General features: G+C 44.9%; 2 protein-coding genes across 12 annotated transcripts in view; one reads left to right on the forward strand and one right to left on the reverse strand.

Annotated features, from left to right (window-relative positions):
• The first annotated feature begins 1,144 nt into the window (after positions 1-1,144).
• On the forward strand, positions 1,145-5,454 carry LOC125955163 (facilitated trehalose transporter Tret1-like). Its single transcript, XM_049686145.1, has 3 exons — positions 1,145-1,282; positions 2,681-2,794; positions 3,625-5,454. Exons 2-3 carry the CDS (start codon positions 2,714-2,716, stop codon positions 5,056-5,058), a joined length of 1,515 nt encoding a protein of 504 aa, XP_049542102.1. The 5' UTR covers positions 1,145-1,282; positions 2,681-2,713; the 3' UTR covers positions 5,059-5,454.
• A 419-nt stretch (positions 5,455-5,873) lies between these two features.
• The window catches only part of LOC125955160 (glutamate-gated chloride channel), an 89,132-nt gene continuing 67,575 nt past the window's right edge, over positions 5,874-27,430 (reverse strand). For 7 of the 11 annotated variants that reach the window (XM_049686133.1, XM_049686132.1, XM_049686134.1 and 4 more), the window contains 6 exons: positions 26,043-26,257; positions 20,881-20,931; positions 19,693-19,710; positions 17,946-18,290; positions 12,809-12,919; positions 5,874-12,726 (listed from right to left, as the gene is read on the reverse strand). In XM_049686133.1, coding sequence (XP_049542090.1) covers positions 12,580-12,726; positions 12,809-12,919; positions 17,946-18,290; positions 19,693-19,710; positions 20,881-20,931; positions 26,043-26,257 — 887 coding nt within the window. In that variant the 3' untranslated portion in view covers positions 5,874-12,579. The remainder of the gene's footprint in view (positions 12,727-12,808; positions 12,920-17,945; positions 18,291-19,692; positions 19,711-20,880; positions 20,932-26,042; positions 26,258-27,430) is intronic. The other 4 variants (XM_049686141.1, XM_049686140.1, XM_049686136.1 and 1 more) reach the window with 3 other exon arrangements.

The raw sequence follows: 27,430 nt of genomic DNA on the forward strand, positions 1-27,430 counted from the left end.
TATTTAATGAAGATCGGCTTTTTGAAAGAAAAATGGAGTTATCGTTATTAAAACTGTTTGATAGTACTCGTTACAGAATTTCGCGGAAGCAAACTAATGGAGGATCGCGTGAAACCAGTCGTCATCTGTAAGCTCTATGCTAAGAAGTAGCACGAGGAGGTGCTCTTCACTCCCGCTAATTGTTTCCTCACTAATACCTCCCTGCGTAACCGGTTCAGCGCGCGTATGCAACGCGAAATCGATTAGCAATAAATCTCTTGCTCGCGAAGGGAGGACAGGTTAATTTATTGGAAGAATAAATAAAATGATTTGCGAAAGTAGTCAAACGAACGCGCGGTGATATGATTCCAACTGCGCGCCCTTCGATTCCCGATCCCACATGCCACATGTTCCCTGCTGTTTGATCTAGAAAATGGTGTTTATTGGGCAGCTATGAAACCAGTCGAGCATAACGAGATATGAGATATAATGTTTAGTATAACTGTTTGTTCAGGCAATCAGTTCGAGCCGATTACTTTCATTAGCGACAGTAATAGGATGGACAAACTGTAGTATGTTAGTTGACTTCTGAAGATATAGCATACCTGGATACTGATTGCCTCTCGAGTGTTTGTACCGAATCGTTCGAAGCGTTTCGAGGTACAGTAATTGTTAAAAGTATTTCACTTCAAAGACGTAGAACTAGCATGGGATTTCCCACAAAAAGGCACTAAACTTGCGGGGAACGTGATCGATCGGGATCGATTGTATAATCATTCATTCACTTACTGCAGCCGCGTCGCCCACATTCAAATGAAGATCGTGGCAGATTGCTTCCTTCGCCCAAAACATCTCTTCTATTGTGCATTTTGGCGGAGAGTTCGCTCCGGTCGGTACACTCTTGTGCGAGAGATGTTAAACTCACGGTCTGCATTCCCACCATTAAAAAAAAAACGATCCGACCAAAGTGAAAAGTGAGAGTGGCATTCGCAGGCCCCCAAAAAATTGCGCCCACGAGGCGCCAGCGGTCGCGACCGCGCGCCGTGCGCCGAGTGGATGACGACGTGCGCGCATTCGGAGTGATAAGGCGAAGAAAAGAAAACGAAATCCCTCTTACCGTGGCCGTTTTCGCACTTCACCGCGTGGAGCGCAGCTCAGTTTGGTGCGACCGCGAGCCGCGGTCGGTTGTTCGTTGAGCGACACCGTAAGAGCATCCGCCCGCCGAGGAGTCGCGGTGGCCTACGTGTTGGCTATTATGCGATAGGAGTGCCCGCGAACCAAACCAAATATTGATACTGAAAAGGTGTGTATTGGTGATTGTGATCGCGGATGAATCGTGCGGTGCTGCATCGAACGGAGTGCGTAGCGTCCGGTAGTGCCCGCTGAGGCGCTGCGCATGTTACTTAACACGCAACAGCAGCTGTGACAGCATTGTGAGCATAAAGAGTGCCAAGAAGTAAACCACGCGCAACCGTGGCCGGATTGTACGCCGAGCTGTTGTGGCCAAGAAATGCTGAGGCATCACCTTGACGTTTGCTGGCCGTGGAGTGTAAAACCGAGGATGATCGCTCATGGTGCAAATGCTCTAGAGACGCAACTGCGACGAAGAGTTCAGTCTCGCGAGCATTACAGGCATCCTGTTGGCCACTAGTGACGCTGTCGGTTGGGATGGGAAAGAAAGGGAATGCAAACGATGGGGTCACGGGAAGATTTCGGACGGCGCTGACCCAGTTCCACGTTGGTCAACGATTTCGACGTTACGTTGGGCGACGAACCGGATATTTAAATTTTGGTCAACCTAAAACAGATGAAAGCGAATGGAAACGGGCCACAACGGGCCAGAAGATGCTTTCAGTGTTACAGCAGCATGCTATTTCCAGGGACAGGTCACGGGCTCGATAGCTGATCAACCGATGATCAACTGATGATGCTCTTGAAGTGATAATTTGCGGTGATGCTCTTATGCGATGTGCGATGTTGTAATGTGCGAGACCAAAGTGTGAGTACACTTTCAAGTACTTTCAACACAATCGATTCGATTGTGGTGCAGGGCCGCACGCTCGAGAGATGAATTTGATTTGACTTCCAATATGGTGATGGTCATGCAAAGTGGATGACGGATGTCCATTTAGTAAATATTAGGCAAATGAGTCTAGCGTTTATGCGACGCTGCTTACCGTTTCCGTCTTGCCAAGACGTAATGCTAATTTGTGTTTTTAATTGCTCATCACTGTTTAGCGTCAAACGGTGTGCTATCGTTCGCAGACAGTAAGTTGACTTTTTAACTTTGAAATTCAACCGACTTACGTCATTATCGAAAACACTTCGTGACCATGACCATGAATTTGTTACAATTTCGTCGATGCCGATTTCGCTGCAGTGTTGTGATTATCGGTTGCCGTTTGCTCGTGATGCAAGTCGCTATCGCTGTGACACACTAACAAGCATCCGCGGTGGCTAAGCATCGCGGTCAATGACCGTGGGCAGTGTTGAAGGCGCCACTGCTCACGCCGTTCGTCCGTGCACCCATCCGTTATCAAATGTAGGTCAACGCGGCAGTTTCAGAAGACAAACACGACTAATCCATCGTGTCGTATCTTATCGTGCGCTTTCTTTCCGTTCAGCCCTTTTTCGAGAGTGATGCAACCAACTGGTCAATCGTGGGTATTTCTCATCCCTCCTCAATTCTTCCGTTTTGCAGCAATAAATCGGCGGACGACATCGCGAAGGAAGCATGATTATCAAAAAACCCACAGCCGATCAAGCGTTCATCGAGAGCAATGTCGCGAAACGGTTCTCGCCACTGGCACGGCAGGTGAGTGAATGATAAAGTGGAAATGATTTACAATCGCGCCGCCTGGCCAGGGGATTAGCGCGGGAGTGACAGTATCGTTGGCTAGTGAGCACATTATTTGCAAATTTCTTCTCCGGTTCTTTGCTGGTTGTTATTCTCTTTCCTTGTGACTGAAGACGAAGGAGAATGGGAAGTATTATGTTTCTGGTCTTTTCCTCGCTCGATGATTACAGTCTAAACAGATAAGGGTTGCGCTAGCGAGGCAAACCAAAACGATGTCGTGTGTGATAATCCAGTATCAGGCAAAATAATCCCTTACATGCATGAGTGAAACTGAAATTGATGAAGTATGTTAATTCTCACCAATTGGCAATCGAGTTGCGCCAATGCCATCGGAAAGAAATCATTGCTCTACATTTATTGGCAGCTGAACTTGAACAATAGGTAGCTATGACCGGTTAGAACTAGCAAAAGTGGTTGGCTATTGACAACAACAAATCGTTTGGCGTCAAGATTATCTGGAGTGCAATAGTGGAACTCTAACCGGAATGGTATTTCTGCATAACATCGCAAAAAGTCAGGACTTGCCACATACTTGGGTGCAGTTAACGAGGAACAATCATTGATCATCATTGATGGCCTAACTCTGGAATTTGTCAATTTTATGACAAAATGCCAGACTGTCCAAACTGTCTATGTAGTTGCTTTAAAAATCGCTGTAAAAAAATTACTACTAAAAATTATTACTAAATTAAAAATAACTTTAAAAATATTTGAATTTAATTTAATGCAATAGCACATAGTACTCGATAAAAGATCATTCAGATTATTCTCAATTGTTATGTACACAGATGCTGGCCGCCTCCGGTCCGATTGTGAGCAGCGCAGCGGCTGGCATGACGAATGGCTTCTCGGCCATACTGTTACCGCAACTGCAGCAACCGGATAGCCGGTTCACTATCACCGAAGAGCAATCGTCCTGGATAGCCTCGATGGCTCCTTTACCGATGGCCGCCGGATGCATCATCGGTGGCCTGTTGATGGAACGGTTTGGGCGCAAATCGGCGCATCTGTTGCTGAACGTATCCTTCGCCATCGGTTGGTGCGCCCTGTCGATGGCCCAGAGCTATCCGCAGATCCTGATCGGACGATTCATTACCGGGTTTAGTTGTGGGCTGGTGGGACCCCCCGCCTCCGTGTATATCGCCGAAACGAGTGATCCACGGTATCGGGGTATCTTGCTGGCCAGCGTTACGTTCGCCGTTTCCGGTGGTATTCTGCTGGCGCATCTGTTCGGAACGTTCTTTCGATGGCAAACGGCCGCACTGCTCTGTTCGTTGTTTATGATACTGGCCTACTTGCTGATGCTCGTCTCACCGGAGAGTCCTTCGTGGTTGTTGGGACGTGGAGAGCTGCAACGAGCGGAGACCGCGTTCCGGTGGTTGCGTGGCTACGGACCGGAAAGTCGCAGTGAGTTCGAAGCCATGGTGGCCCGGAGTACGATTGGCAGGAGCCAGGAGAAGCCCTCTGAGGGCGGTGGACGGGGGCAGGAGGAGGAGGAGGAGCATGCGACGAGTCCGTATCGGAGGCGAGAGTTCCTGATGCCACTGGCAACACTGTTCGTGTTCTTTGCGACGATGCAATTTTCGGGCGTCAACATCGTTGCGTTCTATTCGATCTCGCTGATGCGGACGACGATCGGAAGTGACGGACTGAACGAGTATCTGGCGATGCTGATCGTCGATCTGGTACGGGTCTTCACTTCCCTGCTGGCCTGCGTATTGCTGCGTTCGGTCGGTCGACGACCGCTGGCGATGGCAAGTGGCATCGGTACCACCGTAAGCCTGATTGGGCTGTCGATCTTCCTGTACTTCCAAACCAGCATCCCACTGTACCGGAACTACTCGTCGCTGTCACTGATCTTTCTCATCAGCTACATCGTATTCGTGGGCATCGGGCTGTTCCCGTTGCCGTGGTGCATGACCGGTGAGATCTTTCCGGTGGTGACACGCGGGCTCGGTTCGGGGCTTACGTCTTCGTTTAACTTTGTCTGTTTCTTCGCGGTTATCAAAACCGGTCCGACTCTGTTTGCGGCCGTCGGTACTAATGGTACGTTCCTAGTGTATGGCGTTATCTCGTTGCTCGGTACGTTACTGCTGTACGTTCTGCTGCCCGAGACCAAAAACCGTACGCTGGCAGAAATCGAGGATCAGTTCCGGGCCGGGCGCCAGCGGAGTGCCAAAGTGTTGCCAACGGTAACGACCGTGTCAGCGGGGGTAGCATAATTATGAGCTATTATTAGTGTGCTTAAGTACTCCTCTCATTGGTTAAAAATAGACAATACATTTTAATACATAAATAGGTAACTAATCAACATTGATTCAAGTCTTTAGAGCGGTTCAGAGCATGTTGCAATCGCGAGACATGTTGTATTTAATCGCATTATTATTAATATTAGATTGATATTCTTTTGGAGAATTTGTAAACTTAGTAGCAATAGTATTTTTTTACAGTAGAGTGCAATACTCCTGGGCTGGAATTTGAAAATTGAAGAATCGGTACGAAATAGTAGTTAGAACTAAAAGACTTTAGTAGATACCAGCGGATGGACCGCTCAGCATAATTGTTTGTTATTCGTTTTGTTTTTTTTAAATAAACAATTGCATCTTTGTTGAAAGCTGCACGATTTTTTGTTTATTAATGAGAGAAATATGATTGAAATGTGAGTCTTCAAAAATGATTTGCAAACACTGGTTTATACAACATTTGTAGTTGCTTCAGCATTAAACATCCTCCCCTACCTATTTGCTAGGGAGGAACGGATGGGAAATTCTTGGAAATTGAGTGATTGGATAAATATTTGGGTAGAAGCAGTAATGAAGGGCATGGATCGTCGTCTGGAAGTCTGCGATCGAATGTCCTTCCTCATACCTGTAAATTTATAATTGTGTTGTTATTATAGTTTTTACCTAGAAAAGCAAAATTACCTGTGGAAAGTTGTTGTCTAGGAAGAACATTTGTTAAACGAAACAACCTTCGTCCCTATGAATGAATGTATAAATAATGTGCAAACCGCAGCTACCAGCGTGTAGTTATTATTTCAATCAAAAAATCGTTTATTTAGGATTCATAAAATCAAAAACATAACGTGACGTACAACATTTCGGTTTTTTGTTTAACTCCTGTTGGTTTGACCTCAGTTTTGCAATTCTTGCCACTTTGCTTCTTTTACATACTTGTATGTATAAGTATATATATATTTGTATATATATAATTTATTTATATATATATATTTCCTTCCTGGCCGGCTGAGCGGGCTGTTCAGTTAGGGCTGATCCCCAGACTAGAGCTTAATGTTTATCTCCATTCTTCACTAGCACATCGGTGCCTGCTGGCATTTGCTTTCGTTAGTTGCACCACTAACCAATTGTAGTTGTGTGTTATGCCTGTTCATTTGTCCATCTTTTTACACGTTTGCGCTACCTGGTTTGGTGCCACTACTGTTGGTGCTCTTTTCGTGTTCGTCTATCCAACACATATTCCCACCGGATGTTTACCTGTTTCATCGCGTTTCCCGTTATGCCATCGTGTTTAGTAAATTGAGTAAAAATAGTGGTACGGGACAGGAGACTGGAACTTATGAAATAATCAACATGCAGGTGAGGCGTCGTGTGCACCTTGAAGTGGACGTTGTGTGCCAACATTAGAGGCCAGTGGGAATAGGTGTACCCTTCGGTTTAAGTATTTTGGCGCGTGTGTATTGTGGGTTGGCGATTCGAAGGATCGAGTTGATTTTGTCTGTTTGGGCCCGCTTCCTTTGGCTGCGTGGTTTTTGGTATAGTGAGGAACCCTCATCAGTGCACAGGCCAATCGGAATTCCGTAAGCGTAGTGGTTTTCGAACCATAGCCACGTGCCGGTTTTGCGATGCGCTTGTGCCGCGAGAAACTTTTTAATAAAACGATTTACCAAACTATGTTCGACAGTCCTAATCTGAATCCTATGATAGTGTAAGGATAAATGAAATTGGATCAAAAGCATTAAAAATGACGTTGAAAAAGATCCTACTCCTCTTCTTGTTGATTTACCCTCCGCAACCAGAGTTCCCTTGATCTGTATAGATTTGTGTGTAAGTTCTTGTGTTTCTGTTTTTCAGTGTTTGCTAAGGTTAAGGGCGTGCCGGTTCTGTTCTTCTGTACGGTTTCATTGTGCAGATTACTTTCGACCTCCGATCCGCCACCGGCTTAGCAGCCAGTTTTTGCACGCCACAATACGCTATAATATAAGTATATCTATATATCTATATATATTTATATATAGTCATATGTATAAAAAACAGAGCACGATAGCATGGTGCCTACTTTGTGGCAATTTTCGGCGCCCATTTGTTTTGCTGCGAGTGTGGCTCACGGGCTGGCAATTTTCGACGAACTGTGTGGTTTGCGATGCGCTGCCTTCCTTCACGTGTTTTAAGGCGCCAGCACTAGTGACTATCTATTTCTGTGTGTTGATGTGGAGCCGTCTACAAATTTTAGCCAGGAGTTACGAGTAACGGGGATCTGTATGCAGTGATGATTTGTTTTCCCATCATTTTCGAGCACCTGACCGGCTAGTTTTATAGTTAATGGCCTACATCATGCACTTTACAAACAGGTTCTGAGTGCTTGATTCCGATTACGCCTTGGTGTGTGCGTGAACCTTGAATGTCGATAGCAGCTACATAGTTCTAGGGGGCTTTGGTGAATCAAAGTGTTTCAATTTCAAACTGTGTTTCTAAGTGTTTTGCGTCATTTACTTTATTTGCTTGGTTGTTTACTTTGTTCAACGGCTTCAAAGTCTTTTTTTGCTTGTATGCTTTTCTATGCGCACTTGTGTAAAATGTGTTTCGATAAGTTGCTTTGTAACTTTGTTTGAGTTTGTTGGTTTCTGTATGCTTGTTTTGCTTTTGCCTTATTTGCTTACGTGTCACGCGCTTTTAGTTTAAGCACTTGCCGCACTACACCCATTAGCTACTAACTTACTATTTTCCCCCGCCAGTTTTCGTTTGCTTATCCTGCTTCTTCGAGTTTTGCATTTTCATTTGTTTGGTTGTGTAACACCTTCAGTTCACCCATCCGTGCGTTTGCTGGCTGACAGAACCTTCGTCTGAAGCTAGTACTGGTCTGGACTCATTCATCTTCTTTCTAGAGACCATGGCCGCGTTTGCCTAGCAGCTTGGAGGAGCTGCGTGCATCTACGCACTTACTTATTACCCATATTGTTCGAACGTTATCAATAGTTAGTACATGTTGATTTTTTTGTTTGTTTGTTTGTTTGTTTGTTTGTTTTTCGCTTTCTTTGAATTTAACCATTAGTTTAATAATTTAATAGTGTTTCTTTTTTACTTTTACAAATCCTATACTGCTCGATCGCCGTACTCGTTCAGTGTAGTGAAAAATGTCGTGAAAAATAGGGATATTTCTATTTCGCAGCTGCGTTGTGGTTGTGCACTGCAAAGTGAATTGAATTTGGAGTGATTGGTTTGGTTGTGTGTGTGTGTGTGTTTATGTGTAAGGACTTCGGTGCATCATTATGGATTACATTTCGCCTCGCGCTCAGTTGTAGCTACATTCTGTAATCTACGATCGCATACGCATCATTAGCTTTAAAGTACAAAAAGGTTGACTTGCGTTATGTTCTGCCCTCGGGTTGCACTCTTTCTATTACTATGTGCACTTGCCGACTAACCTCTACTAATGCGTTAAGGAGCACGGTTTGCTTATGCATCTTTCGATAAGTTGCTATTACGCAAACCTGTTTCTTTAGAGTAGTTCTCTTGTGTCTAATTTCAAAGCATTTATTTTCGGAGTAATGTTTTGATTTTTCAACAATGCATAGCATTCACCATTCTGTGTGATTGACAAGAGTTGGCTATACTATGTTTTTTTCATCCATTCTCAATTGCTTTGTTCTATTGTGTCCTTCTCTTCTTTTCCCCATTGAACTGTTTATCGAATATCGGATTTTACATTTCAGTCTACTAAACTGATCCAACTGTTACTAATTGCGAGTGAATTGCGACGTTTGCATATTACGAGCTGGATGTGTATGAAAACAAAACATGTGATCCAATATAATTTGCCCTCATTTAAATTTGATTCGTTTTTGCTTTGCTTCCATTAGCAATTCATAAACTATCCCTCGGACGTGCATGATCGTTAGGCGTAGAAACATATTGTGGGCTTTTGTGTTATTTTTTTGTCTGGATTTGAATCAGAATTCTGTAGCTTTCGTTTTAATATACATCGGCTCCACGGTCAGTTTTTGTATCCTTTGCTCCCACTTTTCCATTTCTACATGTTCCATTTTATCGTCTTTGGTAAATCACAATCTTAGCTGAGCTGTTCGTTTATTTTGTAGTATATATTCAACATTAATGTAAGTACGATGATGCGCTCCGTGGATGATTGTGATTCCTTGAGGGATGGATGGTTAGGTGTCTTGAAGAGTTTAACAAACAAGCAGATCCATAAACACTTAGGAAGGAGATGAAGTGTGTATAGACGGGTACTAACGGTGAATGACGAAATAATGCTAGCATCGCTCGACTAGCGAAATGATTCCATTTACAGTAATTCAACCCATTTATTTTAGTATGATGCAATCAGGCAGTATTTAAAATCATATGTGGCGTTGGTGTGATTGTGAGTGCGAGTAAGGTGAGTGGTTGTGTGCCACCACACCTGAGACTGCGTGTAACTCGATAGTTTTCTTACGATCAATGTTACAAAATAGTAAATTACGAAATAGCCTATCGCCATTACATGCCATCTTACATGTTTTATACATAGATACAGCCAGCGATGCCGTGTGTGGTTGAAGTGCTTTCTGGATGTATGTAAGCTTCTTTGACGGTCTTAAGACCCATCCATACATATACTCACGCACACGCGCCCGTGGAACTAATTATTAATGTCTTTTCGGTTTGGAAAGTTTGTATTGATGCACGAGCATTCGGGTGTTCTTTATCGTGTTGCTTCCTTCCTTGCTTTAGTTGGTCTTCGATAGCAGCTCTCATACCCAAAAAACGATCGCTAAGGCATACCGTACGCAATGAAGAAGCCCTAAATTCGCTCCCTGCTCAAACCCCTTTTCTATGCTTCTCTTCCTTCTACTTTTCCCATGCCTTTCAGCTAAACTAGGTATCAAAATCTTCAGGGACAGAGAGTTAGTAAAACGTAGATTCGCGAAAAAGCCCAACCCAAACCCAGCGTACCTCGGCACGTTTCACCGAGTACGCCGTGTGCGCACCAACCCCCGGATCGCCAATGGCAACCGTTTTGCTTTAAGGATTTCAAGTGTAAGTTTAGAATATCGAGATTCAGTTGCATGCTTAAGATAGCTAGGGCTAGAGGAAGGAACTGAGTCGGTCACACATCTCAGTTGATACCGAAGGTACGGAACCACCTGAGTGCCTATGATTCAAATGGAGCCATTCAGCTAAGCCGAAATGGGTAGGATGCTTTCCGTGCCGTGTCTGGCATTCGGTCGAACTCCGAAATCTCTGATCTCGTTGCACCTTACGCGAGTAGCCTTACGAATTCAAAATAGTTTGAGTTTGCTACAATCATCGAAAGCAGTTGCTCCGTTTTCGTCTGCTACTACTCGATGTGAAGGCTTACGTGCATCGGAGTGTACGAACGGGTAGCGTTCATTTTTGTGTGGAGAATATATGTTTAATGTCGGTCCCATCCATCCCGATTCCCGATGGACTTGGTCCATATTCTCATGCCCGCAGTTTTACTACTTCATTTGCGCCTTCGGTGCACTCTCTCTCTCTCTCTCTCTTTCTCTCTTTCTCGATGTAGCTTCCAATTTCACCATTCTCCGCTACCTTACTATCATAGTTTCGTATTTTCACTACGTTTGATATGTCAAATGATGCAAAATAAGCACTTGGTTTCAGCGTCTTTAGTTTTAGATTTTTGTTGATGAATTTGTTGCTTCCGTTGCTTCCCTCTCATTTGCTGCACACTGTGGTGCATTTCCACACTTTCTCACATTCGGTTCTCGCTGCCCTGGACTCGTAGATAATATTTTCAAAAGGATGGCTCCCTTAATAAACGAGAAGATGAGCCGTAGACTAGATTAGCCTTTAGCTACCCCTTTTCTTTTTGTTTGTTCCGATCGATTAGAAGAGGAAAGAATTGGGGAAAAGCAGCTAAAGCTAAAGTTCGCCCATCGAGTGGATGAGGGACACCGGAACTGACCGAACTGATCATCGTTTTGCTAGCAATAATAAAATGTCATATAGTTATCAGGTTATCCGTTCGCGTTGGGTCATGGGAACAATACCAGTTCCAGTAAGTTGGTCCAAATGTCACTAAACGTTGAAGGCAAATTGTAGCCACTAAGCCAAGCGAAAGGTGTTGCGGAGGAACAAGCGTTCCATGCGTTAATTCACGTTCCCGAAGCGACGACTGAGTAGTTTTGTGCGAGAGCAACAGAAATGCAATTGAAGATCATTAATGGTCGACTTCTCGCCAGAAAACCAAGCGAACGGTTCTCGGTTCGTGAATCGTGAGTGAATTGATACACTTCTCGGTCACAGCGTACGATCTGCTGACGGCTCTAGCGGACCATCCAATCGTAGAGATAGCCCACCGAAAGCATTACGGTGTGGCGCTACCTCCACCGGTAGCTGAGGTCCGTAGCATGCTTGCTTCTGAAGGAACCACGCGCCGTATCACTCCTAGCAGCTTCGCTAACTTGACTAACTTTAACGTTTACATTAATTTACTGCATTAGTAAAATATTTCTTTATGCTTATCTACCTGCTTTCTGCCTTCGGGGTGGTACCTTCTTCGAGTATTCGCTTGCACTAAGTTACGCAAATTACTGTAGCCGTGCCGCCGTGCTTCTCTTTCGCTCTATCAGTAGTATGGTATTGCTTGGGTTTGTTGCTCCGCGTTCGCTACGCCATCCGTTTCCGCCTAACACTAGGGGTAGAGTTTGTGCTTGTGAGCTTCGGTGTCATAAAGTGTGTGTATCTGTGTGTGCTTCTATGTGTGTATGTGTGGATGAGGGAACCGTTTCGTTTCTCTGCTCCGCATGCACCGACACGCGCATTCAAACAGCAGAATCACGCGTAACCAAAATGTGCCCTCTTTGATGGCTAGACCATCCGTTGACTAGAGTGAAATTAGACATTAGTTTATCTACAGAATGAAAATGAATTAACTAACACACTAAACTGAAAACCCTCCCGTGCCACCGGATCGAAGTCCTGGGGTTGGACTGATCAAGGACAGCTATGATCAGGCGATCACCGCATTGAATTGAACCTATTCCGGCCGCCCGTGGGCCCCGCAGTGAATTTGAATCTTTCGCTAGAACTATCACTACAAGGCAGTATGTATGTGTTGCACTTTGCACCGGGTAAGCCTGTTCCAGCAACCCTTGCACGCTGGCCACATAGGCTAATTCCCACCAGCAAGCGAGGGGTTTGTCTACGGTTGCAGTGACAGCAGCAGCAGCAGCGGCAGCGGCGGCGGCGACGGCGGCGGCAGCGGTAGCGTCAGCGGATAGCGGATGTAATTCTTGTAGTGCATCTCGTTGTTGTTCCATCGACGGAGGCCCGTTTGCTTGTCAGCCTCCGCCAAATCACCCCCCACAGATCGGTGCCAACATCGGTAGAGACGGCGGGGCGCAGGTTAGCGCCGCTTCGCGCGACTACCGGACCACACCCGCGCCTGGCACGGTCCTCCCGCAACCGCTACAGCAGGTTGTTGGTGTAGATCTTGTGGATGAGTGATTTTTGGATCGTATTCTAGGAGAAGCCCTTGTAGTGGATGAAGAAGAATATCAGAAAGACGGCGTACGCCGACGGGAAGGTGATGCGCGCGATCACGTCGATCGTCTTGGCCACCCGGATCGGGTGTGGCGGTTCCTTTTTCCGCACCTGCACGAAGCACGTCTGGAAAGGAGGAAGGCACGGCAGGAAATTAGCATGGCAGGAAACAGACGGCACACGACACCTTACCCCTCCCCGTTCTTACCTCCGTTGCACAGCCATTGTTTGCCGAGTGTGTGCAGGGGCTGGTGCCGCCGGCGCAGCTCGTACACGCGACGATCTCGTTCGGTCCGCCAGATTCCCGCTTCTTGACACCCTGTCAAAGGGAGCACCATTAGTGGGGCGGGTGAAGGGCAACCGATCGACGCGTTGGTGTTAAGAGTCCGCGGGTAACCGCGGGTATTGGTAACTTTGCGACTAAATCATCGCGTTCATATTGAGGAGGTGTTAGTGGCAGTAGTAGATTTAGAGGCAACAACAGTCCAGGTGGGAACACAACACAACGAAACTAGTCAACCGAAAAAAAGGGCAGGTACCATTCCGGATGGGGGTGGTCGCTACTGATTCGTGATAAGTATAGGCTCGACAGGTGCATCATGGTGGTGTACACCGAGGGAAAGTGTTGCAGTTTAAGGGGCTTAACTCACAGCCGCAGCTTTCACCAAATTTGAATTCACACAAGCACACAAACCATCAGACAGGCGCACATACGTTCACACCAGACACACACACACACGCAAAGGCACACGTACTCAAAAACACCAGACGAACACCTGAACACGCAGTGCACGCTGTGTTGGATTTTGCATTGTTTGGGGAAACAGACGAGAGGTGAGGGAGTGTGACGGTGTCCTGAGCTGAGCGACTCATTGCTTAGGAGCGTTATAGGCTGCGTCAAGTTGGACAGGAAGACGTAAACGAACCAATAAAGCAACCGGGAACGAAACGAACCGTTCGTGTTTCCACTTGCTAAATCAACCCGCGGATGTTGGTGGTTCGACAGTGTGGTGTGATTGTTGAATGAAGAAAGTCTGCCCTTGGGGGGTCTGTGCACAAACAAACATGGTACATTGCACCTTGAAAAGGGGGAACGCTAGCAAACCTAAGGTTTGGTTCCATCACAACACACCAATCCTACATCTACAAGTTTACACTCGCATGCACCGGCAACAGCAAGGGTTTGAGCACGGTTCACTCGATCTAAATCCTAGTTGGAGCTAGTCTCCCGGAAAAGTTTGCTGATTGTGGTGGTAGTGGTGGTGGTGGTGGTGGTGTCGTGCGAGTCTATTTAGGGAACGGGCAAAACAATGGTTTTGTGGTTCGGCACTAAACGTACTAATTAACTATTTCTACTACAAAACCAAATCATAAGCAGTAGACGATGCTGACACATTGTGGTATCAAGAGTTCCAGGGAACGAACTTAGGATGCGATTCGTTTCCCTCCACAAGTGTGGGTCAACGAGGGCCTATTTTGGATCATGTATTTCGCAACGATCTGCACGTATAGATCGTGACAAAGTGAGGGAATCCAATGGGAGGGCGGGGCTGTGAGATTGTAAGAGTGCACTCCGGCGAAGGATCAGCACTCCGGCTGCCAGCGCCATTGGTTCACAGCAATCGTTCCGGGCAATCGCGCTCCAGCATCGTGTGCTTCGAATGATAAGACCTACAGGCCTGTGATGGACAAACGCTGTTCCTATTCCCGTATGCACCCTCTAACTGTGAGTGAGGGTGGGAGCGTCTCTGTATGTGTGTCTGTTGGTGTGTAATTCCCATTTCGGGTGTACAAGTACGGGTGCCAATTCCGTGAGAAAACCAGGACGTCCGGAGTGAGATGAAGGTGTAATGATACAACTGGCAGGAGGATAACAGGACACACTTACCGGCTGTTTGCGTTGGCGTTGGTGGGGATTCCAACAAAACCCGGAAGGACCGGAGGGCGAAGGTGAGTAGTTGCACAGATGAGGTTGCACAGTTACGCCAACGTGTTGTTGGGAGAAGGGGATAGATGTTTGTGAGGAGCAAGAAGAAAGGGGTTTCGAGATGAGGTTTTGTTGTGGATGAAGGGGATATTGTGATTATTGGAGCAGATAAGTTGGTACGGAAGGAAGGGGTGTTTAGTGGGTTTTTCCAATTGAGTTGAGTTTCCATCGTTCGTTTCGTTATGAAACAAAACCATTTAGTAGTACGTGGTGTATGATGCATGGTGCGCGGGGTTGAAAGAGATAGGCAAAGGGATAGAGAAAGAGAGAGAGAGAGAGAGAGAGAGAGAGAGAGAGAGAGAGAGAAAGGGAGAAAGAGAGATAGGCAGAGAGAAACATACAGGTTAAGTGAGGTAGATAGATTAGAAGGGAAAACAAGACACTAGTTAATACACACGTTCACCTAAAAACATTGAACCTGACAGCAAAGGCGAGTGGAACGACGCATGTACATGGAAGGTAGTGATTGCTAGTGTTACGGAGCTTAGCATCTGGGGCTGTTGGCCAGATTAGAATGGATGAATTGCGTTCAAAGAGTTCTATCATTATTCAAAAATATTGTTTTTTTTTTGCTTCTGTTGTGAAATGCCTCAAGAGGGAGCTCTAGCAAGCTGGAAGCATCGCTCGTATTTACTTTTAATTTAATTCGGATACCATTCGGACACTTCGGGCAGCATTGTACTGGCACACAACTATGCCAGCATCAAATCATCAGTCATCAGTCGCTGTTACCGCTAATAATGACGTATACGCGTTTGCACTCGTGCGCCATTTCAACTGTATAATGCTCGAAGTACATAATAAACCTGAAGTGTGCTGGAGTGATGCAGAACGGAATGTAATAGAGCTCTAGGTCTACAGGGGGAGGAGTGATACCGTCACAAATTGAACTGATGGATTTGGAGCGTGAGTAGTTGCATGTATGTGCGAGTGTGTGTGTGTGTGTTACATATCGTTTTCCTCACTCCTGCAACGTCTAGCGAACTGAGTGGTTCGGGCGTATGATGGCGGACACAGCTGGCACCTGACACACCGAATGGCACAGGAAGAAGCTGTGAAATCGTTTGTGTGTGTATGTGTTTTGTATGTTCTGTTTATTAGTTTCACCTCACTGTTTGCGTCGCTCTTTCTCTTTTTATCATTCGGAGGGAAATATCACGCGAAATGCAATTAACTAACTATCAATCAACAATCGCAACAGTGCTCGGAGCGTCTCATTAGTCTCGTACCGGAACACTTTTATTCCAGTTTCCGCGCACTGTTGGTACGCTGTTAGGATTTACAGCGAAGCACTAACTCCCGACCAGTACTCGGGTAATTATGTTGGCAAACACAAAAAACAAGCCATCCAACGGCAGACACGGCAGAGCGTGGCAGAGGCAGTCCATGGCAGAGAGGGCACAAACGTCCCAACAATGACGAGTTGTGCAGCAGCAGAAAGGATGCAGCAGTTCGCATGCAGGTGCAGGTAAATACAGGTACCTTTAGTAACTATATCAGTTTATGGTCGCCAAAAGGAGTTACGTTTTAAAAATCGGACGAGTGGTTCCGTGGAAATAAATAAAAAAGTTTAAAAATCAAAACAAAATAACACTGAAAGCTACTAATGAAATAAACACAAGCACAATGCAGTAGTTTACAAACAACAGAAAGAATGGAAAAATAAAAACACTGATAAGCATTATGGTACAGCAGGAGGTCAAACTCAACGACTGGTATACATGCCGGGAGGTATAAACACCGCGCGGACAACACCTGTGTAGGTGTTATATCGGAAGCGGCAAGTTGGGGCGGGTTGGAGCACTGTGTTGCGACAAAATTTAATCAACGTTCCAAGGGGCGGTTATTTATGACTGTCCTTTTAGATACTTTCGATGAAAATGCTCCCAAGCACCACCGGTCGGTTTGGGGTGTAATAATTGGTCAAACATTACGTAGAGGGAATACCCATTTCCCATTGCTCCATCACCTATCCAACAAGTACGCCCCTTCCATCATTCCAGAAAAAAAATGGCCAGGTCAGCATTGCCGCTGTACCGTAAAGTCGGCAACCATCGGAACACAATAAAGGATGATGGACGGTTGTTTGCTGAAAGCTGTCTCCTGGTGGTAGTTTGCCAATGCTTGGCACTTGTATCATAATTTTAGCATAACAATTCCAGCCCTCCCCCCCTCCGCGCCATCCCGCCCTGTTCCTATTGTAGCATCCACCGTTCATCGATTGCATCGTTCCGGTACAAACGATAAAATACCTTCAACGCCGACGACGCCTGCCTCGTAGCAGTCCCTCATGCCTGGAAACAATGGAACCAAATTCCATAATCAACTCTATCCGATCATAACTCTTCTCGTCAGCACCGGCACCCCAATGGCCTGGGTAAAGTTGGTTGGTGGTGTGGTTTGGCAGCCTTCCAGGACCAGGACCACCTTTTGCCACCAGCATCGAGAGCGCGTTTCGTCAGGTAGTCGTTGGTTATTGGATCATTCCCGTACCATGGAGCAGACCGCTTCATGTCTCGAATTATGCTGAGCAGCGGATATTTTCCAGCCCAAAAAACCGATAATTCCCCATTTTCAAGAAGCGTCGCTTGGTGTGTGGGAGATGAAGGGAAAGCGCATTCCGTGAGCTGATGCACAACGATACGATATGATGACGATGCGATGGATAACGCTCCTGTTGTTTTTACCGTTCCCGGCTGCGAGGAGCACTGTTGGTAAGTTGATAAGGTCAAACGCAGGTCAGGTATGGCTGTACAGTGTTTATGCTGTCTTGATTCCAATATTCGACACATAGTTATGGTCGACCGTACATAGTTTCAACTGGTGTTTGCGCCCATGTACTGTTTGGAATGTCGGAATTGTCCTTTCAACGTTGCGCATCATGCAATGTCCTTTTGCGTATGACAAACCTGGGACCAAAAAGCGTTGATTGGAATCATTTTGTTTAACAAAAAGAACACCTACTTTTAAATTTGTAAATAATTTTTCACTGAATTTGTTTAAATATAGTTAATCGTGAGCATCGTATTGGATACACTATGTCCTCTCTTACTGCGATCTGCGTTAACATTCATGCAATGTTCATTCGTGGAGTAAGCTTTCGATTATTGGTCCCATCTGTATCCAAAGTATACCAGCAAAGCGGATTAGTAGTGCGCCAATGGGCTTAGTGTTCCAACATACACACACACACACACACGCAGAGAAACCTCAACAGTGGTTGGTAGTAACAAATGGCAAACGGGCTAGTCCGGCAGTCCGGTAAACTTGCTCGCTCAACCGAGCTCGCATTCTAGCTGATCAGGACACAGCAGACAAAACGCACACACCCGCACACAACACACTTTGGGCAACTTACAAAGCTCGTCTCCATAAGCCCAATCTCGTTAAGCTTCGTTTCGACCGTCGGGCGCCGGTGCGTGAGCCCAGGATCGGACGGTTCATGACCGGGACCGTGAGGCGGTGCTCCGGTTGGACCGGAAATCAGGCCTTCCTCGCACCGCTCGACGCTCGCTGCGGTCGCTCGAGTGGCGGACCGACCGACGACGGACTGCACTGCACCGGTACCAGCGGAAGCGTTGGCGTTGGTGGCAGTTGCTGTAGCGGCGGTTGCGGCAGTGGCGCTGGTGGTAGTGGCTGCGGTAGCTGCCGCCGTCGTCTTCTCCGCGGCAATCGCCGTGTGGAACTCGCGTTCAATCGTTTCCTGCTCGTTCGACAAATAATGGTTCGACTGGTTTTAACATTGATGGGCAACAAGTTTTCCGCTTTTCGGTCAGTTTGGTTTTTGAGGCTGGGGCGTTTTATTTTTGCGTTTCGTTTAGAGGTGTCGGTTTTCTATGTGATGAACACGATGCAAGTACCGCTATGATACTCGTCATTGTGGCCAAATCAACAGTATTCCAGATTGGTTTATTCGAGATAGCAGCATTGGTAGGCAAAAAGTCAGTGGAGCAACATGATGCTCCAGCAACCCTTTAGTAGCGGTATTGCTAGGTACAATGTAGGGCGGTTTGTTGGACCACACTTGTGTTCAACGTTCGTGTGGTAGCTTTTGAAATGGATATTGTAATTTATTTATGAGGTATTAACATATTAGCATGAACCATATTATCTCAAGTTAATAATTGTACATCGAATGGGATTTAATTTATCTGTTTGTATATGAACTAATGAATCGGATTAATTTTTTAGTTAAACAGATTAGTTGAAGCAGCACTTTTGTCAATTCATACACATCTTTTCCAGAAGCATTAAGCTTTAAATTTGGAAAAATTGGTTTAATCGTACAGAGAAATAAAATATTGACGCTATTGTAGCCAGTAGTGTATATTACAACGTCAATTCTACGTGCTACTGTACTCGCGGATTAATCTAGAATGTAGCATTTTTCATTCAACAATCAAACCATGTGAAACAATTATATATAAATGCAAGAGTCTGTTTGGTAAGCAGACTAAACAGCATCGTTTATTAAAATGAATTCCTACATGACCGGTACTAATTTCCTTTCCTAGATTCAGGTTTGGCCGCAGTTTTTCAAGAAAAATGTTTTTATAGCGGGTAAAGGAAAAAAAGCAATATCAATCCACTAACCAAAGAGTATCAAAAGAGTGAGCCACAGATCAGTAAAACATTGAAAATATTACGGAAAGTATTCCATCGAGCGTTGCACTAGGAAGCATTCCGACGTGCCAAAGAAACTACTACAAACAGAGCGGCATTCTACTTAGGTTTATCCGGGAACATACTAGCGAGCAAGTTGGGGTAGCAACACATCAGGAGGAATGTGATTTTAGAGTGGGATAGATAAGGAGCAGTACGATCTAAAGATAAAGCGCAAGAGCAGTCGGGCAGCCGGGAAGGATAAATGCAGCAGAGCAAGAGTGTTTGCCAAGGGCACTAGCACCGCAGTAACGATTTACGTAACACGACTAAGACCCACATACAAGCGAGCTACAGTGTTCCCTTTGACTAAGCCTTCATCCATTCGCTGAATGATTCGTGAAGGTCATGACGGGTTGATTTCATAGCGTTCCTAACTAGCGAAACCGAACAAGTGAAAGGACGAACGGGAAAGAACATTAAAGAACAGTTGAAAACTTTACCGAAAAGAGTCTTGACGACTGGTGAGCCGGATCGAGTACGGACCGAATGTACGACCGGGCGACGAAAAGCATAGCATGGGAAGGCCACATATTTGGGCAATCAAATGACGATTGTTGGCCCGCGTGATTATTAACGAAAGATGAATTGACCCATTGCGTGGCGCATGGGATGTGATTTAGTTGTATTTAGAAACCAATCAAGGGGAGGTAGTGAGAGACAAACAAAGAGAAAAAAATATTTCGCATTTGAAATGATGTCACAAAAGAAGGCACAGGAAGAAAAGAGAAGAGAAGAGAAAAAGAGGACAACGTGAGAAAAGACAGATTAAGATGAAACGAACAGTTTGAGAGCTAGGCATGTTGAACTAGAGCTTTGACGTACATTACACTGAGAAAGGCATTATTGGAGTATCAAGAGACTGGATATCCCAAACTCGAATATTTTCATGTAGCTGTAACGATGTTCATTCGACTACAACTGGGACAGCGCCAATAATAGAACATAACATACTATAATTATTCTGAGCATGAAATAGCATTGATCGGTTTGAAGAAGAAAAGCAAAACCTAACTAACTTGGACGCCGTTACGGGCGAAGTCAAAGCAAGGGCTTAAGTTGTTTTAAAAGCTTTACATTTCAAGCAAAACCCAAACGCGATTAGAAATAAAAGAAACTAAATCAATATGACAACATGGACACAGCTTGACTGCTTTGGTAAGGTAAGGTCAGTAACGTGAACAACACGGAACGTTAAACGACGATAAAATGACTTCCGCGAGGCTGGCAAACAGAGAAAGCTCGGCATATTGCTAAAGCCTAGCCCACGTAAAGCACAGCTTCTCAGCACATTCGATTTGCTGCCCTGAGATTGGGCTACATTGCTATACACTTTACGGGAATGAGAATTGAGCTTCGAGGTCTGCTGGACTGGGTAAAAATGAGTAAAATGTTAACACAAGAATGCTCGAGGCACGATCAAACCAAAGATGCACAAACGAATATGCTGCTGATAATGGGGAGGTCGTTTGATTTTTGCATCGGGATCGGTTGGCAGCAGGTGGCGAAGATGGCTGATGGACAGGGAACAAGTTGGTAATACGACAAGTTGGTGAAAGGGACGGTAGTAGGTTTTTGGAGCAGGGTAACGGACTAAAGTTAGATGATGTTGAATAAATAAGATAGCTTACCAGGGGACTAGCGAGAATTATTCCGATCCTGCTTAGGACAGCTGGAAGACGCTGGAAAATGACATTACACAAATTGGTTGGATACTAAAACATACATACAGAGCGCATTTGACAAGGCATACAACGCACACGCGATCGTTTCGTTGTATGCCGGGCTTGAAGGAGGGATTAAAATGATCGTGGAAAATACAACAAAGAAAACGAACGAAACAACTATGAATGCGTTGAACGGTTAAAGGGCTGGGTGTGTGATCGAGGGAACCAGTGTGTGTGTGTGTGTGTGTGTGTGTTTGCAGGGCGGGGTATGTTAAAAGTCGGGCTTCCAATTCCAAGGCAAACGCATCCGGTAATGGTTCAACAAGCCACACAGAGTAACTGCGGGATAGTGTTAATGGCGCTCGCATTAAAGTCTTCTTCGACTTTGAATCGATTTTGAACAGTATTTCTAACGCGAATGCGATAGTTATTGTTAGCGATTTAGTGGGGTGAGGAGGGAGGGGAATATTCTAAATACGAAACATAAAACTTAAAAATACGATGTGTGTTGATTAAGGGATCGGGTGTACTAAAGCCATCGTTCGTTGGTAACATACGGGAAGGGAAATAGAAGCAACTAGAGTATGGTAAACGGGGGAATGCGAATAGAACAAATGAGTGGCAAGGGTGTAGTCTAGAAAAGCCTGAAGCAAAATGGTTGCTATCGAGTCGCTATGGTTAAACGGAGAAGATGGTGAACAAATTGAGAAAATGGGTGGGAAGGTGTAGATTGATCGAAAAAAAAAATCATGTAACCCCTGCACTTAGAAAATGGTGAACAAAAGCGGAAATAATGTAAATTGAGGAAAATGAAGGAAAAGGATGGCGTGAGTCTCTCCACCAAGACTCCTGTTTGCCATTTGCTAAGCAGAATCGATTGAAAAGATCAACCACGTACCAAGATACCCAGAACACAGTAATATGGTTCTAAATCTAGTGTCCTTCTGTAGAGCACTTCTTTCAGCGTAGCCTCCAAACAGCTTACATGCCCGGTTGATATGCAGCAAAGGAAAGAGAGCATTTCCATCTAGTGCACTTACTTTATCATTAGGCAGTTAGAAAAGAAAAACATATCATTTTATGTTGGCTAACGATTTCAATTCCCAAGAAGGGTTCCAAGCACGTCGCAGTTCCACGAGTTACGTGTGCTAGCCGCTAGTAGTGGAGCGCTGTTTTGTCGAACGTTTGACGATTTTCTAATGCATTCCTAGAGCAAAACAGGGTTTATGCAAAACGCAATAAAAAAAACCAACTAAAGCACTGCTTGCTTCTGTCGCTTCTGCCGCAGAACTAATGATGTTCTACACAAAACAGGGGTTATACGAATGCGACCGATGTTGTTAGCAGATCGATTTCCACTTAAAAGCACCTCAAACAGAAACACCATAACAACAATGCGATTTCTTTTTTTTTTAAATCAAGCGAGAGAAAGTGGGAAGGGGACAAAATTGCGCAAAATACAACTCGCCATTTGAAACATCTCGGCCAAACCGATCGACGACGACGACGACGACAACGACGATTGCTTTAGGCAATAGCTGACACATTGTAAGCATGTTGTGCCAGGGATTTTCCAGTTTTCCAATAAAGTGAAATGGAAATAACAGCGGAACGTTGGAAAAAATCGTTAAGCTTTAGTAGCGCACTGTGTCGCCTTCGTGCGAGACGTTCGTTTGGTGTGTAGATCCGTAAGGAGGCGCACCTGGTAGTCCAGCCTCGCCAAAAAATAACAAAGGAGAGGAACGATGCTCCATTTCGTCGCTGGTCGCAGTTGATCGGTAGCAGTTTATTGCCTTTCGACGTTACCCGGTATCTCGACGATACCAGGTATGAAGCTCAGACATCAATAAAACATAATAAATATCGATTTAGCGATGGAGCGGGAGGGGTTGTTTCTTTCCTGCTCGCGGTGTCAAAGACCCGAGGGCCAACAAGAATGGTGAAGAATGGCTCGTAGAAGGCGGGACTAGAGGACGGAACCAAAGTACCATCGACGGTCTGCTGTAATATGTATGACACAGTGGTTTCGCTCCAAGTCCGGGCCGAACTTGGGATCTGATTTGTTGTTTCGTCATTCTAGCGAAGATGACTTCAATGTTTTACTGTCCAGCTTTAGCCAGGCCGGAAGAGACTACTCCGCGTCTGCACTGATTCGACGGAACAATACAAACTGAGGACAGATAGAGGATGACCTGACCTCAATCGAATTATGCCGTATCGAACGAATGGTACATCATCGCTTCTTTCAGAGTGCATTCCATCCAGTTGAAGTTGATGTATAACACCGGTGGACATTGAAGCTTCCACTCTGTCAATCAATATTATGCAGCGTGAGGCAGCCGGAACTGTTCCGGAACCGAAAGCATCGGAAACTTCTACCTAATGCATGCAATACTGGAAATGGGAAATCTGCAAATCCCTACAGAGTAACGCTGCATGAGCATATGCAGCATGTGGTCCATGGATACTATTTGCTGCTATCCAAAGGTGACCATCGGTACCGCAACGGTCAGTATCGATTGGAACTGGTCGTTCGTAGCGGAAATGCTATTGCATTTGCTCTCGTTGGTGTATGACGGAGTGAAAGTTAAACATGTTTCATGAAAATGAATTGCTTTGGATGGAAAATTCGAATGTGCTTTACACCTGTGTTTGTCGATCTACTTCTGCAGATGTTTTAAATATGTGAAAGAAATAGAAGAAAACACCGAACAAGTTTCTGTTCTGTTCCGCGTCAGCCGCGATATGCCAAGCAGAACGAACATGGCTTTTTCTGTAGTACAAAAACCTGCAAATAATTGTCCAGTTGCCTGTGGCACGCAAACGAGTCTCGAGGGGAGGTCATTTGGCGCGTAATTACTTGTCCAGCACAGCACCGTAACATAAAGTTGCTGTGATACCGCACGAAAGTGGTTCTTAAAAATTCCATCTGCCCAACCCTTTCCACCTATTGTGCAGCCAACATTAATCGCTGTCACTTGGCTGGACGAAAGAGGGAGCAGGTAAACCTAGAGTAATTCTGCATGTTTAATGTAGCTGCGGCTAGTTACTAGCGACACGCACACGGTTTGGGATTATAAATCAGCACTTCTTTGTGCAGGTGTCCCTAACGTACGACTTTCGACTTGAATATCGCCAAGCGGGGATTGCGGCAGAAGTTGAATGAGTGTGACCCTCAAATGACGGATGGTTTCCTAGTGTAAGGCATAGTGCGGCATCAATTTCCATCCGTGAAGTATGCTAGGGGTCATGGATGAAAACTATGATATCTCTAAATATAGACATCAGACATAAAATGATAGTCACCGCGAAATGCATATCGAATGCGACAAAGGCTCCCGAGTGTATCGTAGCGATTTCCATTGATTTGCGCTACATGTGTGTGGAAGTGTTGATGTGGGAAGTACGACAGGTGACACAGGTACCGGTGAATGCTGAGCAGATTTGCATTAATTATTCAGATAAATGATGGTTTGCGTAATTATGCCAAACGTCAAACGAGAGGTGCCTATGGAGTTCAGTGAACTTAGTGTCTGAATTATAAATTATCGATCGATGCTCGGTAACGAATCGGAGGAAACCAACGAGTGTGAGGCACGGCTTTGATTGGAAAGGTCGTAAAATAATGTACAGTGAGTTCAAGTAGTTTTAGTGGCCGAGAAGAAGAGGCCCTGCAGTCGATGGCATGTGAATCTCACTTGACATTTCAATCCTAATGATAATATAGCGGAACAAAGAGACACCGAGTACGAGCATACAGCTAAACACTGAATCTCACGATAGTAAAAGTGCAAAACCATTGAGTAAAATCACCTCCACCAAAAACCTTATAATTTTGAGCGTCTCGGCTAGTTGAAACCAAAAGCAATATATTCTATAACGAGAACTATGTGAATTGTGGAAAAAATGCCAATATCTACCCGGCTATCATGAACACCGTTAAAAAAGGAAAAAAAGTATCGTTGGAAATGGAAAATCGGCGGCGGTTTGCCGCGTTGAAAATTTAGAACAAACTCCGCAGGGATGAACTTCATAGAGTAGGACAAGGGAACATGAATAATGGGAGCGTGCAATGTTCAAGCGATTGGTCAAGCAGAGATAAAAAATGCCCATAACTAGGGTAACAGAACACAGCTTATCAACGGCACCAAATTGAACAGGCACGAGATTAAGAAAAGGAAGGAAGCACGCCAACATTGAAAGTGACAGATGAAATGAAACAAGTTTAAACAATCGAAACTATTCAACGGCTTACATAGCATAACGAACAAAAGGAAAAAGAGCGGTCTATCTAAATAAGATTTACTATAACGTCGATTACAATTATTTATCAGATTACAATTTTTTTCTGTAGAATTCCTAAAAGTGGTATCGAATCTGTAGATTTATAGAACCCCGTTAACAAATTGCTTGTTTCCCAGGAAAGTGGACAACATTCTGGCACCATTGTTTCAAAATGATAGGTCGTAAGCATCAAGTTAAAATAAAAAGATGATGAAATAAAGCTTAAGATGGCTGTTGTTAATAACATTGGTTGATGAAAATTATAGAAGAAAACAGGTGACACAAGGATACTAAAAGATGTTTAAGAGAAGGTAATAAAGTAAACCAATGGAACGAGAGAAAGAGACTAACAAAGGATCAATAAAGAATGAAGAAAGCATTTGACATAAGAAAATTAAATAAATCCAAGGAAATCGGTGCACTGCAATGGTTTCCGAAAGGTTGGTGTGAATTTGCAAAGGAACAAATTAGTTTTGCTGGTGAGAGAAACCATCATATGAGCGATAGAGTACGGTACGTGGCATTAAACAGGATCGTGATCGAGGATGTATATACATAGACTCTTGGGGACAGATGCTAAAGGCTTCCATATATTTGTTCACCATGATTATGGTTATGGTTTCCCTCTTCTTGTGTTCATAATTTTTGTCTGTGCGAAGCTTGTTTGCACGATCCTCTGGTTGCGGTTCGCAGAACCGACACCGGAAGGAAACGAACAAACCGAAAGGAGTGGAACAACTAAAGAGGGACTTTGTTTGGCGTGACATTATTCGAAAGGTTCTCAAAGCTATAGGTAATTAGGTGCATAGGACCGGTGTTTGACAGCGTTGCTGGTACATTACCTGAGTAACTGGATTCTCTCCAGGTCTATATACAACATTGTGCAATGGCCGCTTACGCCCGACATAGTTGACACACACGAACTCGAGCAGCGAGGCGTAAATGAAGCACATACACACTCCATCCCACACGTTCATCGCCGTGAGATTCGACACGACTGGAAGTGTGCTGCGGAAACCGTTGGAGGTGGTGAAGAAATTCAACATGGTCGTCACACCTGCAGAATGGTTGGTGTTAATCGATGGAGACGCCCGGTAGGTTGTATTTTTGTTTGTTTCATCCACCGTCCGTGTTTCACCACCGGAGATCGTGACCACAACGGTTTTAACAAGGAGCAAACGAAGAGAAAGTAAAGAGAAAAATAGAAGCATTAATAGGTAATTCATGTTGATGCATTTCTCATAAGAGCATCGCGCCCTTTTCGTGAGTTTCGTCCAGCGCAGAGCTCGCGGTAGAGCTGCTGCATTTTCGTGCGTCCAGGAATCGTTGTTTGAAAATGTCCAAAGAGTCCTTTGATGATCGTAGTAGTGCAGATGTATGTGTGTGTGCAAGTTGTTGAGTATATATGTAGCCGGATGTGTACAAATGGGTTAGTGCTAGCTGTAGTGCGATGCAGTGTACGGTCGTCGATGGTTTCTGCTCTGGTGATCGTTGTTTCCGATGATTTGTGCGCTTCAGCGCGCAGTCACGAACGGCACGAATGCAAGCGATGATGAAATGAATACGCAAACACACTATGCACATTTATAATTAATAGGAGGGCAGAGGAAAGAGTACGGTACCAGGGACGGTAAGGTGGTGAGAAAGTGTTTGGAGGAGAACATGGGAAATGAGCTACGTTCTATATTGCAGCAGCCAATGGTGCAGTCAATTAGGCATGAAATTCGATATCACGATCCCTGTTATTATTCAAATCATACTTCCGCTGGCAGCAGTATGCATATGTGAATAGCTCTTCTAGCATGACGTGGCCCTGCAACCGCATGCCAGATGGTTTGAGGCAATTCTCAATATATTTCATTGCAGTTTTGGTGTTTAGCATATAGCTTAAGAGCTTTTAGAGTACTCTTTACGATAATTGTAAATCACAATCACAGATTTCTTACTTTCCTTTTTACCGTTACGAACACTTCTGTAATAAAAACTAAGCTAGTACGACTTTACCTAAACCAGGAAAACTGCTAAGCGTACCAGAGCGCTAGGCACGGTTGCGAACCTATGCCGATGCTTCCGTGTACCTCAAGCAATTATGGTAAACATTGGAGCGACATGTCAAACCTGGTAAGAAGTCTGCGTGACGCCATGATACTTTGGGCGACTAGCTCATATGACCGTAATGTTGACCGTTGTAAGCCATCGACCGGAAATGACGATGACCGTCAGCTGGCAA

This window comes from Anopheles darlingi, chromosome 3, assembly GCF_943734745.1.
Source record: "Anopheles darlingi chromosome 3, idAnoDarlMG_H_01, whole genome shotgun sequence".
NCBI lineage: Eukaryota > Metazoa > Arthropoda > Insecta > Diptera > Culicidae > Anopheles > Anopheles darlingi.

Coding starts and splice junctions, on each gene's coding strand:
- LOC125955163 (XM_049686145.1), top strand. CDS start 2,714: ATGATTATCAAAAAACCCACAGCCGATCAAGCGTTCATCGAGAGCAAT. Junction 2,795..3,624: donor TCTCGCCACTGGCACGGCAG/GTGAGTGAATGA, acceptor TTATGTACACAG/ATGCTGGCCGCCTCCGGTCC.